The sequence below is a fragment of the Plecotus auritus genome (assembly GCF_963455305.1).
Source record: "Plecotus auritus genome assembly, chromosome: 9".
Classification (NCBI taxonomy): Eukaryota; Metazoa; Chordata; class Mammalia; order Chiroptera; family Vespertilionidae; genus Plecotus; species Plecotus auritus.
The window spans coordinates 87,586,989-87,600,960 of record NC_137783.1 but is presented as its reverse complement, the minus strand read 5'-3'; the positions used below and the strand labels follow the sequence as shown (position 1 = coordinate 87,600,960).

The 13,972-nt window shown below is 39.3% G+C and overlaps 1 protein-coding gene across 1 annotated transcript in view; it reads left to right on the top strand.

Annotated features, from left to right (window-relative positions):
- Positions 1-13,972, top strand: part of CNTN5 (contactin 5) — a 1,155,131-nt gene that overhangs the window by 701,043 nt on the left and 440,116 nt on the right. The window contains exons 5-6 of the mRNA XM_080642588.1: positions 9,276-9,399; positions 9,527-9,702. Of these exons, the coding sequence (XP_080498714.1) occupies positions 9,276-9,399; positions 9,527-9,702 (300 nt within the window). The remainder of the gene's footprint in view (positions 1-9,275; positions 9,400-9,526; positions 9,703-13,972) is intronic.

The following is a 13,972-nucleotide window of genomic DNA, read 5'->3' as shown; positions in this document are numbered from 1 at the left end:
GCAGCACCGCTGTTCAGGTAGCCTGGGCTTCCCTTTTTGAGGCAATCGATCATGGGCTCCGCAATTGATCGCTGTGCACAGGGAGGCCCTGCCCACCTGGCCGGGGCTCCGCGATTGATCGCTGGGCATAGGATGGCCTGGGCCTCCCTCTGTGGGGTGATCGCAGGGGATGGCAGGGCCCCCCAACTCCTGACCAATTGCATTGCACCCTCCTTGGCTGGCCTGGCACCAGTGCGTGTCATAGCGTGGTTGTCTGGAAGGTCGTCCAGATGGTTGTTCTGCTGTTAGGTCGTTCAGTCAATTTGCATATCACACTTTTATTATTATAGATATATATTTATATGAATGTCAATTTAGATTTACAAGTATAGTTCATTAAACATCTCCAATTTATGTCACTCTATATAATTACCTCTAAACCTTGCCCCTGGCTTGCCTCCATAACTGAGATCATCTTGCCCAAATAATCTGATCATTCAATAGTTTATCTTATTTTTCTGATATAAAACTAAGAGACAGCTATCCAGAAAGGTTTAGTCATTACCTTTCTTACATGTCTACCTTCCACATTTTAGTTAACTATTTGAAGATATATTACTTTCATAAGTGCATATCCTTTGGGAGGAATATATGTTTCCCTCAGAGAAGAGAGAGAGGATGGTGGACCAGGCATGATTTTTATAATTACAGGATTTCACATACCCTGAAATGATAGGCCCATAGCAACCAATAGTGAAATATAGAGGCAACTGAAAAGATAGGAACACAGCAACCACATTTAAAAAATTCAAACAAAGAGAAACCAAGATGGCGGCATAGGTAAACACCTAAACTGCTGCCTCGCACAACAATTTCAAAACTACAACTAAAAGACAGAACGGACACCATCCAGAACCACAGGAAAGCTGGCTGAGTGAAAATTCTACAACTAGAAGGAAAGAGAAAAACTCACAGAGAATTGGAGGTACGGCAAAGGGGCTTTGTGCGCGCAGAGAGGAAGGGCGGCTGAGAGCCTGGCTGACTTTCTCTGGCGGAAGGGGGAAGGAAGGCTCCGACCGCACTGAACCCCAGTTCTAACTGCACTGAACCCCAGTTCCGGGCGAACCCCTGGGGACCCACGCTCTTACGGGGGGGAGTCTGGACTCTCGGGCGGAGACTCGAGCTGGGAAAGGCAGAAGTCTGAAGGCGCACGCGGGCCAGTGCGCACAAAGGCTGCGGAGGTTGCCACAGGCTTTCCCTAGTGGAAGGGAGTCAGAGGATCCTGACTGCACTGAGCCCCAGTTCTGACTGCAGTGAACCCCAGTTCCAGGCGAGCCCCTGGGGACCCACGCTTTTGTGTGGGGAGTCTGGACTCTCGGGCGGAGACTCAGGAGCCGGGGAAGGCGGAGGACTGAAAGTGTGCACGCCCGCGCACGCCAGTGCGCACAAAGGCTGCGGAGGTTGCCACAGGCTTTCCCTAGTGGAAGGGAGTCAGAGTCTCCTGAAAGCACTGAGCCCCAGTTCTGTCTGCAGTGAACCCCAGTTCCAGGCGAGCCCCTGGGGACCCACGCTCTTGTGGGGGGAGTCTGGACTCTCTGGTGGAGACTCGAGCTGGGGAAGGCGGAGGACTGAAAGCGCACATGTGCGCAAGGGCAAGGCTGACAGGAAGCCAAGACTGAGACTCCACCCCATCCAAGCTGAGCACAGAGGCTATTGCAATTTGGCAAGTCTAATCCTATAAGGCTGTCTCCAGCACCGAACTTCTCCCAGCATAGACACAGCTGATCCTTACAGCCAACTGGCCTGGAGGTCAATTCTTCCCAGTGATACCAACAACAATAAAGACTTAATTACAACAAGGCTGTACACACAGTCCACAAAGGGGTGCACCAAGAGTGTCCACCTCAGGTTAACTGGGGAAGCAGACCCACTGGGCCATATTGGAAACCTAGCACAAATATCTACCTTACCAACTCAGGGAAGCAGTGAAAATGCGGTGTCAAAGAATCAGATCACAAACGAAAGAAATGGAGGAAAACAAACGACTGGATATAGAATTCAAAACCACGGTTATAAGACTTTTTAAGAATATCCTAGAAAAGGCCGATAAATATAACGAGACCCTCGAAGATATGAAAAAGGACCAACTAGAAATTAAACATACACTGACTGAAATAAAAAATATTATACAGAGACCCAGAAACAGAATAGAGGAACACAAGAATCAAGTCAAAGAATTGAAATACAAAGAAGCAAAAAACACTCAACCGAAAAAGCAAAAAGCAAAAAAAAAAAAAAATCCAAAAAGTTGAAGATAATGTAAGAAGACTCTGGGACAACTTCAAGCGTACCAACATCAGAATTATGGGGGTGCCAGAAGAAGAGAGAGAGCAAGATACTGAAAACCTATTTGAAGAAATAATGACCGAAAACTTCCCCCACCTGGTGAAAGAAATAGACTTACAAGTCCAGGAAGCCCACAGAACCCCAAACAAAAGGAATCCAAAGAGGACCACACCAAGACACATCATAATTAAAATGCCAAGAGCAAAAGACAAAGAGAGAATATTAAAAGCAGCAAGAGAAAAACAGTTAATTACCTACAAGGGAGCACCCATACGACTGTCAGCTGACTTCTCAACAGAAACTATGCAGGCCAGACGGGAGTGGCAAGAAATTTTCAATGTGATGAATAGCAAGAACCTACAACCAAGATTACTCTACCCAGCAAAGCTATCATTCAGAATTGAAGGGCAAATAAAGAGCTTCACAGATAAGAAAAAGCTGAAGGAGTTCATCACCACCAAACCAGTATTATATGAAATGCTGAAAGGTATTCTTAAAGAAGAGGAAGAAGAAAAAAGTAAAGAGAAAAATTATGAACAACAAATACATATCTATCAACAAGCGAACCTAAAAATCAAGTGAATTAAAAACCTGAGGAACAGAATAATCTGGTGAATATAATAGAATCAGGGGCATAGAAAGGGAGTGGACTGATAATTCTCAGGGGGAAAGGGGTATGGGGGGGTTCATGAAGAGAATGGACAAAAATCATACACCTATGGATGAGGACAGTGGTGGGGAGGTAAGGACAGAAGGTGGGGTGGGAAATGGGTGGAGGGGAGCTATGGGGGGAAAAAGGAGAAATAATTGTAATAATCTGAATAAAGATTTATTTAAAAATAAAAATAAAAAATAAAAAAATAAAAAATTCAAACAAATATGAAAAGAATAAAAGTATAAAAGTTTTTACAGATATGATAAATAAGACTAACAAATCCAAGCTATGCCTAGGTGATATAAGGTGAACATAACAAAGGAAAAAGATATGTTCTTGAAAAAAGAAATTCTTGAACCTGCAAGTTATAGAAAGTGACATGAATATATATCTAGCAAAATTCTTGAAATTAAAGGATGAGGAAAAGGCCTATGGGCATCCAGGCATAAACTCCAGTCACTGGGGAGTGAAGAAAGTCAGTCTAGAATTCAGACATCATCATGGTAATATTAAACGTGAACAGAGAGAGAGAATGAAAGGATATCTATAGTCATTAATAGTGAATGCCTAATTTGATACCCAGTCAAGTTTTCTTTTACTTATAAAGACAACAAATAGATATTCTTATCCATATAACAAGGAATATAGTACATATGATCTTTAAATTGGGAAAAAAATAGGAAGCAGAAATGAAAACCCATATTGAAAAGACATAACAAATGTTTACTATCATAATAGGTAATAACTGAATAAGAAACCATGTGAACTGTGATTAACAAACAAAACTGAGAAAATTTAGGAAATAAAGTGGGGGGAAGTGAGAAAAAGGATGCTGATTTCATCATTCTTTGTAGCAGGGAAACTAAGATCATTTCAAAACTGAAACAATCCTCTTCTGAAGAAAAGACACTTGACATAGAATCTAATATTTCACAGATAATAACCACTAGCATTTTAAGTTCAGCCATCTACAAATATTTGTAGTCTGTTCATTAAAAGTCTGTTCAAGAAAAAACACACTCTAAAACATTAGCCCTATGAAAAGTTAACATTGTGTGTGATGGCATCTGCCTGTTACACAACTATCTCAAAGATTTCTACCATGTTAAGTAAAGATTTTGATTTATTGATTATCATGATCTTTGTGATGATTTACCGTCATGTAAGTTTTGAAGTCTATCTACTCAAGTTACAAATCCATCAAGCTAAAAATTGCAAAGTGTAAGGACATTGCTTTAAGCAATAAATGTATTATCTTTATTAATAGATGGACTCATGATTATAGAAGAAGTAGAGGCCTAATGCACAAAAATTCGTGCAAGAGTAGGCATTCCTTCCCCCGGCTGCTGGCACCGGCTTCCCTCTGGCACCCGGAACCTGGGCTGCTTCCCTCTTATGGCCGCTGGCAGGCACCTGGGACCCGGGCTGGCTTCCCTCTGGCCTCAGCTTTGTCTGGAAGGACATCCGGAATGATGTCCAGAAGATGTCTGGTCTAATTAGCATATTACCCTTTTATTATTATAGATGAATCAATAATATTCTCAGAGATAGTATCGTCATTGATTACTCTTTGCTGGGAATTGGTGCACTCTACCTAGACACATGCTTTTTCACCCCTTACAATGAACTTTATTTCTAAGAGAAAAATGAGAGAAAGGATGAGAGAGTGCATGCTAAGATACTTTTGGAGTTGACAATGAACAACAAAGAGATACAGAGTATGGACAGTCATGATAGAATAAATGTTGTTCAGACTAGTCACTTGTTTTTCAGTCCATAATTTAGCAAATCTTTTCCCCTCTGCTATTCTCCAGAATGACAATCTTTTATTCCTCTTGTCTATTTTGACATTTTTCAGAACATAAGATTTGACACCAAAGAATCTTAGTTAAAATCAACTATTTAGCCTGTGGTTAATTTTGCAGAAGTCTCTCAGAACCTCAGAGTTTTCATCTTTGAATTAGAAATAGTTATAATGCTCAGCTCAGTGAATTAAATAATATGAAAGTGCTTTGTAAATTGTAATAGTGGTAATTAGGTTCTAGATACCAACATTCCTGGATTTGTATTCCAGGTTCATCATGTATTTGCTATATAAATTCAGTTAATTTACTTCAGCCTCAGTTTTGTCATCTATAAAAAGGGGCGGGGGGGGGGAGGTTAGCCTGGCCACATGGTTGTTGTATTACATACCATATTGCATATACATTTATTGAGTACTTATGATTTACTGTGTATTTATTTATAAGTGTTAATGTCCATTGATCCTCATTATAACACTGTAACGACACTTTATTATCTACTAGAGGCCCAGTGCACAACTTTCGTGCACTCGGGGCGGGGGGGGGGGGTGCCTCAGCCGGGCCTGTACCCTTTCTCTGTCTGGGAACCCTCAGGGGATGTCCAAAGCAGGCCTAAGCTGTCGGACATCCTTAGCTCTACCGCGGAGGCCCACCACTGCTGCGCTTCCCAGCTGTGAGCCAGGCTCAGAACTTCTAGCTGAGCATCGCTCCCCCTGTGGGAGCTCACTGACCACCTGGGGGCAGCTCCTGCATTGAGCATCTGCCCCCTGGTGGTCAGTGCGCATCATAGGGACTGGTCGTTCTGCCGTTCAGTTGATCTGCATATTACCCTTTTATTATGTAGGATAATTAATAAATTGAGCAGCAAAAGATAAAAGTAGTTAGCTCAAGGCTAGAAAATGATGGTACTGGAATTTCAACCAAAGTATGTCTGACTCTAAAGCTCATGAGTTTGGTAATGTATAGATATATAAAATACATTTATTAAATGTTAATTTTATATATCCTAGGCATTTATAATCTATATATATAAAAGCCTAAGCAACCGTTATGACCAAATGACTGGAATGACCTGTTGACCAGTCGACCACTCACTATGACCAGAGGGCAAACGCTCAATGCAGGGGCTGCCCCCCTGATGGTCAGTGTACTCCTGTGGCCCCTTCCCCTGGCCAGCCGGCCCCCATCGGCCCCTGGTGCTAAACCATTCATAGAGACCTGCTTCTGGGTCGGGGTTTCGTACATAGCAGAGTGGCTCCCTTGCTGCGATCTATTGAAAGCAGCCCTTGACACAAGGGTTTGTCTCGCTCCCATACTCTCCCTTCCCTGGGGCTGCCTCCCCCCCATGGTGGCAGTGCAGCAGTGAGGGAAAGAGGAGGGGAACTGCGTTGTGGCAAGATGCCAAGGGCAGCATCAGCATCAAGTATCCATTCCTTTCGTGCCCGGCCCAGCAACTGTCGCCTCCTCTCCCGACCCTGCCGGGGCCTTTGGGCCTGGGCTGGGACAGAAAACTGGGGTGGGTCGCAGTGGACACGGCACCTTTCCCAGGGGGGCTGAGGGTCAGCTCCCTCCTCAGGGATGGCGGCCAACCTCCCACGGTTCCTCCCTCTATTCCTCCCCCTACCCTGGCCAGCAGGCCCCAATCACATGATTGGGGCCTGCCAGACAACCCCTGGGGTCCCTGCCCCCCGGTCAGCCAACCTCCTGAGGTCACCTCTCCCCCGAAACCCATGCACAGATTTGTGCACTGGGCCTCTAGTATATAAATAATCATTTCAGTGTATAAAGATTATTTTTTATAACTTGATTGTGCAGTTTAACTCTAATTGAAAGTTTAATGAGGTTTCATGTGCTTTGTCAAATTTTTAAATTAATTATGATACAAAAACAATTACAATATTTTGAGAATAATTTTCTCTAGTTATTTGTTTATCCAGTCACTTATTTTCCTTATTTTTAAATAAAAGTGTTCAGCAACGTTGGTATAATTTGGTGTAGAGAAATACATTTTAGTTATTTTCTCAATATTTTTTTGTTGTGAGTTAAGATAAAGAATCTCAGCTAGGTTATCTAGGGCTTAAAGAAAATACTTCTCATTGTCTACTCATTGTGAGTGCTCAGTTTTTATTGGATGAATGTTTAGAACATCATGACACTTATTTTCTTTGCCCCAAAAGAATAGACTTACCATGCATTTAAATAAAGAAAATTAATTTACCTATATTTGAAGTATGAAAGTATACATCTTTTTAAGTTATAATTTTTTAAAGATCAAGTTTCCTGAGACACTTATTTTTGCATAGTTTTTTGGTATTTTATTGTGGTTATCCATGGACCAAGTAAACTTCTAAATGTTTTGTACAGATATTGGAAATATGGCTTTTCTAAAATTTCCCCTCTTCATTTTCCTAAGGCAGTTGTTTTAAAAGAGGGTAATTTTGACACCACAGGATATTTAACAGTGTCTGGAGACGTTATTTATTATCACTTGTTGATTTATTATCACTACTGGAATCTAGTGAGTAGAGGCCAGGGATGATGGGAAATATCTAACAAAGCACAGGACAGTCTCACAACACAGAATATCCCAAAATGTACCAAGGTGAGAATATTGATCTAAGGTTATCATGCAATCAAATTCATGACTATTAAAAATAAAGCAAAAAGTTTTTACTTTTTTCCTAGGTTCACAATTGAGGATACTATAGATCCTAGGTATGCATATAAGTCTGTAAATTCTCACACTACTGCAGACTAACATGACTTGTACTCCCACAGCACATTTACTCATCACTTCTCTAGCAGAATGGTCTTCCTCAAGCCCAACCAGACATACGGAGCCTGTATTCATTTCTACTTTTCCATGAAAGTTTTGTTAGTTTAAAGTGACCTTTATTATAGAACTAGTGGCCCGGTGCATGAAATTCATGCACATTAAAAGGGGATTAATTAGAGGAAATAATTTAATATTGCTATTTGCCCTTTCTCTATAATAGAAGTGTCAGAGATGAAAGAAAATTAGTAAAATGTATATGAAAACCTTCTCCTGTCAGAGTCTGGGGCACACCACGGGACCCAGAGTCAAGTCCCTGCCAACCCACATGCACCTCAAAATCGCGTGAGATCCAGACCTGGCTGCCCCCCCCGCATTGGGCTAGATCCAGACCCGGCCAGTCCCACCCTTGTCAAGCCCTGCCGGGCAGGGGACTCAGCTGCAGGTCCCTTGGCCCAGCGCCAGGATGAGGGGTGTGGCCTGAGGTCCCCCAGCCCAGACCAAGGCAGGGGATGTGCCTTGAGGTCCTCCGTCAAGGTCAAGCCCCGCCAGGTGGGGGGCATGGCCTGAGATCCCCTGGCAAGCCCCACTGGGTTGGGGGCATGGCCTGGGGTCCCCTGTCAAATCCTGCTGGGTGGGGGGCACAGCCTGAGGTCCCCTGTCAAGCCCAGCCAGGCAGGGGGGCACAGCCTGAGGTCCCCTAGCCCAGCACCAGGATGGGAAGCACACCCTGAGGTCCCCTGTCAAGCCCTGCCAGGTGGGGGGCACAGTCTGAGGTCCCCTGTTAAGCCCCATGGGGGTGGGGGAGGGCATAGCCTCAGGTCCCTGCAGATTGCTCATTAGGGCTCCTTATGGGAACTTGGCCTCAGCTGTGGGTGCAGCCATCTTTGTGACATAGTGATGGTCAATTAACATATTCCCTCTTTATTAGATAGGATTTCTCTGAGTATTAACTAACTAAATGAGATAGAATCTAGTATCTGGCATACAGTAGGCACTTAGTAAGTTTAAGTACTCTTACTTTTGCCCTCCTTTTTTATGTCTTTTCTCTTCTGATCTCCTATTTACCTTGTTTACTTACTGATGAACATTATTTTGACATTTTTATTCAGTTATTTAAATTTTTGAGGACATATTTTATTTATTCCATGACAATATATGTATTTGTATTACATGATTTCTCCCTACACTTTAGCATTATCAGCACTAAGTAGTGCTTGATTGAATAAGTGAAAAAAGGAATATATGAAGAATGCATAAGGGCCGATGTTTTTATATCCCCAGCATCTAAGTAGTAACACAATACTAATTCATATCTTTTTTTCTTTATTGTATATTATTTTTAACATTCTAAGAGCTTACAAACTTTTAGGTTTTTAAAATAATGTTTTTGTTTAGTATTATTCACATAATAATACTCTGCTTTAGGTGAATATAAAGATATATATTTTAAAATATACAAAAGTAATGCTTGAAATACTTGCTTTCCACTATATATATCCTATTTTTATGAGAATTCTGTCAACTACAAAAAATCTATTTAAATCTCTACAATCTACTAAAACAATATAATTTCATAGCTAACCCTTTCTTTTGGTAATATGCCTTTGAGTACAAGGAAAAAGCAAGAATTTTGAATACAAACATAATTGAGAAAAAAACAAACACATGTCTTGATATTTCAAGAAATTTTAAAGTCTATCTATCTTGGTCCTTACAGAAAGTGTGGACTATGGGCCAGTGTTTGTGCAAGAACCAGATGATATAATTTTCCCAACTGATTCTGATGAAAAGAAAGTAGCACTGAATTGTGAAGTTCGTGGCAATCCAGTCCCCAATTACAGGTAGAAATTCACTGTTACTTATTTTTCTTAAGTCTTAAAAATTCCCTTCAATGAAATTCTGACTCTCCCAGGGAGTATTATAATGTCTCAAGTCATTTTCACAATTTGTCTTCTGATTTTTCCTTAGATGGCTTCGAAATGGAACAGAAATTGATTTGGAAAGTGATTATCGCTACAGTTTGATCGACGGGACCTTCATTATAAGCAATCCAAGTGAAGCAAGAGATTCTGGCCATTACCAGTGTTTAGCAGCCAACACTTTGGGAAGTATTCTTAGTAGAGAGGCCGTACTTCAGTTTGCCTGTGAGTAAAGTTTATGTGTTTTTTTCTATGTGTATGTATACCGTGTGTATATATGTAATTTCAAAGTTTAGTTATGCAAAAGCATAAAACCTCAGATTTTAAAACAGTAGGAAAATCTTGGTAAGGATTAGAACTAGAAAAACAATGCCTTTCCTCCTGAGAGATTTTGAAATTCCCCGAAATCTTTGCCCTCTTCAAATTTTTGAAATTGATTTTAGGGAGAGAGGCAGGAGAGAGCAAGAGAGAGATTGATTGATTTGTTGTCCCACTTATTTATGCATTCATTGGTTAATTCTTGTATTTGCCTTAACCAGGGATCAAACCTGAAAACTTGGCGTATCCGGACAACACTCTAACCAACAGAGCAACCCACAAGGCTGTCCTCTTAAAATAAACAACCTTTTAGCCTGGGAGAAAAAAAAATCTTATTCATGAAAGCAGATAGTTTTAGAACTCAAATATCTTTTGAAATCTAGCAAAAAATAGATTTCTAATTCTGTCTGCTTTTTAAAATATCTACTTTCTGCCTCTATTCTTTTACTGTTTATTAGAGTTTATTTGCTATAGAATCTTCTGGACATAAAATTGCATAGTATAAAACTTCTGCTTATGGTAGTTAACCAAAGAAATGCCTCTGAAATGCTAATATTTCAGATTCTTACTAGAACTTCCTAACCAGTTGTTCCAATTACTTTATTAGAGAAAAGATGCCATGTGTGATCATATATATATATATATATATATATATATATATATATACTATAATATACATTTTCTAAAATAGATCATATATCTAATTAACCAAATGTATTGATTTTAAAACTCTTGCAATTGTTTAACTTGTGATGAGGGCTTACACCAAATTGAGGATAGAGTACAAGGTGAAAAAATCTTAGTTTTATTTCTTAGTAAGTAATCCTACTTGATTTAAATTCTTGAGGATTACAAATTATAAAATATAGATAGGAGAGTCATGAATCTTTGTGTTAATAATTTATATGTAACTATATTGGCTACATAATTCATCACAAAATGATTTTTAAGTTAAAATTACATCCCAAAAATGGAATAATTAAGATTTCTCTCTACAATCTTCATCACATATTATTTCTAATTAATCAGAGTGCAACACCCTACTATAGGAGTGTGAAGGACAAAAGGAAAGAAAGAAATGATAATGGATCTGTTTGGAGAATATTGATATAGGCCCTAGAAAAATCAAAATACTGTCTTTCAAAGTAGATTTGGCTAAGGAGTTTATAAAGGTACTTTACATACATCAAATATGCCATGATAGTAGCCTAGATATACTGTTTTTATTTTAGAAAATAATTATGTGGTGCATCAAAGAACCTAATACTTTTCAGAATATGGATTTAAAAAGTAATAATACAAAATAATCCTCCTAATTTCTTTTCTGTTCAATAGAGTCTTTTCAGCAAATTCAGACAACATGATATGAAAATATTACTGGCTTATACCTTTTTTTTTGCACTATACAATCTGAGACATATACACTGATTCACAGTAGCCTGTATATCAAATGGGTTATTTTCCTCCCAAAATTAGCAGTGGCAGCAAAATAGGTGAAGTTTTCTACATGCTTTAGAGAATAAATATATTTACTAGAAGAGCCTACATGCCTTTTAAAAATATTTTCATTGAAGTTATTGGGGTTACATTGGTTAATAAAATTATATATAAGTTGCAAGTGTACAATTCTATAATACATCATCTGTATTGTGTGTTCACCACCCAAAGTCAAGATCCTACATGTCTATATGGCTGTGCCTTCCTAGGATTCCTGCAAAGACTAGTCACAGCTATCAAATACTCACCCCCACCTGCAGTGAGCACATTGGTACCAGCACGTACAGTTCATGACTAGACAAGAAAAGCTCACTGATATTTATCTATATCTGTTATCATCTATCTACCTTCTATCTATCATCTATCATCTATCTATGCCTGTCTATCAAGCTATCATCTATCATCTATCCATCATCCATCATCTATCTATTTTACCTGTATAGCATCAAGCTGTTTTGAGATGAGTTTAGAGCAATATTTGCTTTATTTTTAGCATAAACATCTGGATAGACATATATATGTATTTGTTGGTAGCATTTATGTCCCTGTGCCTCCCCACTCACACTACCCTTGACTCAACATTGTATTCTGGAGGCCATACCTATGCATAAGATCTGAAACATGCCTGATTGTAGCAGTCAGTCATTTTCATAGGGAAGGCCACTCCTGCCTCAAAATTAGTCCCCCACTAGATATCATGTATATACTGATAATATAAAAATTAATTTCTTTAGGTTTAGTTTTATCTTTTTTCCAGATGATATTTGGAAACAAAAATGCAAATATAGATGGTACAGAGAGAGTGAAGAGTCAATCAACTTGCTTTCTAGTATACTTAGGTATGAGCATGGGTACTATCGGATGCTAGGAGTCAAGGTAGTTGTATGATTAGGGGCAGAAAATGAGGGAGGAAATTGGTGAGCAAAAGAAAAGTGGCTCTGAAAGGAAGTGAAAAGAAAGATACAAAGGTAAAGTAACATTAAAAGAAAAAAACAAAAACAAAAAAGCTTGTGGCAACTTTCCTTTACATTATGATTTTCTATGTCCAGCCTCATAGATCCATAAAACATTAACTCACTGTTCATTGTTAATAGAATATTTAAAGTTCAAAGGGCTTTTGGGGGGAGGAACATCATTACTCTTGACACATTTTAAAGCTGAAATTATTGTTTATTTCTATCAACCACTATATGTAAAAATTTAAATATTCATTACACAACTAATATTTCAAAACTACAGTAATACATTTAGTACATTTAAATAATTATTAAAGCCTATTTAATCAAATTACATATTCAAATGTAATACATGAGTCTGTTGTTTTAAATGTCATAAAATTTGACAAAACTTGTAAATTATCAAAATTATTATTAAACTTTTCATTAATATTTATAACTAAATTCTGCTTATTCTTTTTACTAGAGGCCGGGTGCACAAATTTGTGCCTGGGTGGGGTCCCTTGGCATGGCCAGCAATCAGAGCCAATCTGGGCTGTCATGCCCGGTCCCTATTGGGGCGATTGGGTCTGTTGGCTGGGGGAGGGAGGACCACGGGAGGTTGGCCGGCCAGCCCCCTGATCGGAGCTGATGGGGGCCAGCCAGTGTGGGGAGGGACTGTGGGATGTTGGCCGGCTGGGGGAGAGACTGTGGGAGGTTGGCCGGCTCGGGGAGGTTGGCTGTGGGAGCACACTGAGCACCAGGGGACAGCTCCTGAATTGAGCGTCTTCCCCCAGGTGGTCAGTGTGTGTCACAGCAACCGGTTGTTCGGTTGTTCAGTCATTCGGTTGCTTAGGCTTTTAAATATATAGATACTTTACTCAGTTTACAACAATTTTATTATGTATATATTTTTACTTTTTATACATTAATGTTATCATATATATACATACATATATATACAACAACTTCATCAAATATGTTTCTCTACTGTGACCTTCAAACATAAAATAGAAAAGAGGATCATATTACCCAATCTAGAGTCAGTTTCTGAATTATCAACCAATTGAAATTTGGTTGCTTCATTCAGAAATGAGACCTCTTTAATAGACTCAGCCTCTTATAATTTGAACATTATTTTTGTTTTATCAGTGATATCTTAAATCTATAGCTTTTACATAGGCTTTTGCCTTTTGGAATATTACATTCGCTTAACATGATGTGATTCTAAGACCTATTGTACAATGTTAAACAGACATTAGATGGGTCTCTTCTAATTATATTTCTAGAAAAAGGTACTAATCTATATTATAATCAGGCATCCTCAAACTACGGCCCACGGGGTGCCGCTGCCTGTCCTGCTTAGCAGCCGACTCGTCCCGGGCCCGCAGTGCGCATAGAAATTTGTTCATAGTTTTTTTTTAAACTATAGTACGGCCCTCCAAAGGTCTGAGGGACAGTGAACTGGCCCCCTGTTTAAAAAGTTTGAGGACCCCTGTATAAATAGATATATATTTATTAAAGATAATAAAATATAAACATATCTAGAGTCATCTTTTCTTTGCATGAAAATTACATATATATTATAGACACATACATGCATAATATTAAACTCTGATTCTGTGTAACATTAGATTTGCATGAGTTTTTGCAGATTCAACTTGTTTATTTGCATATGCAAATTGTCAAATTTGTCTCCTGTGACTCCCTTAATGCTGGCTTCTTTGTCCTCTTATTAACCAGAA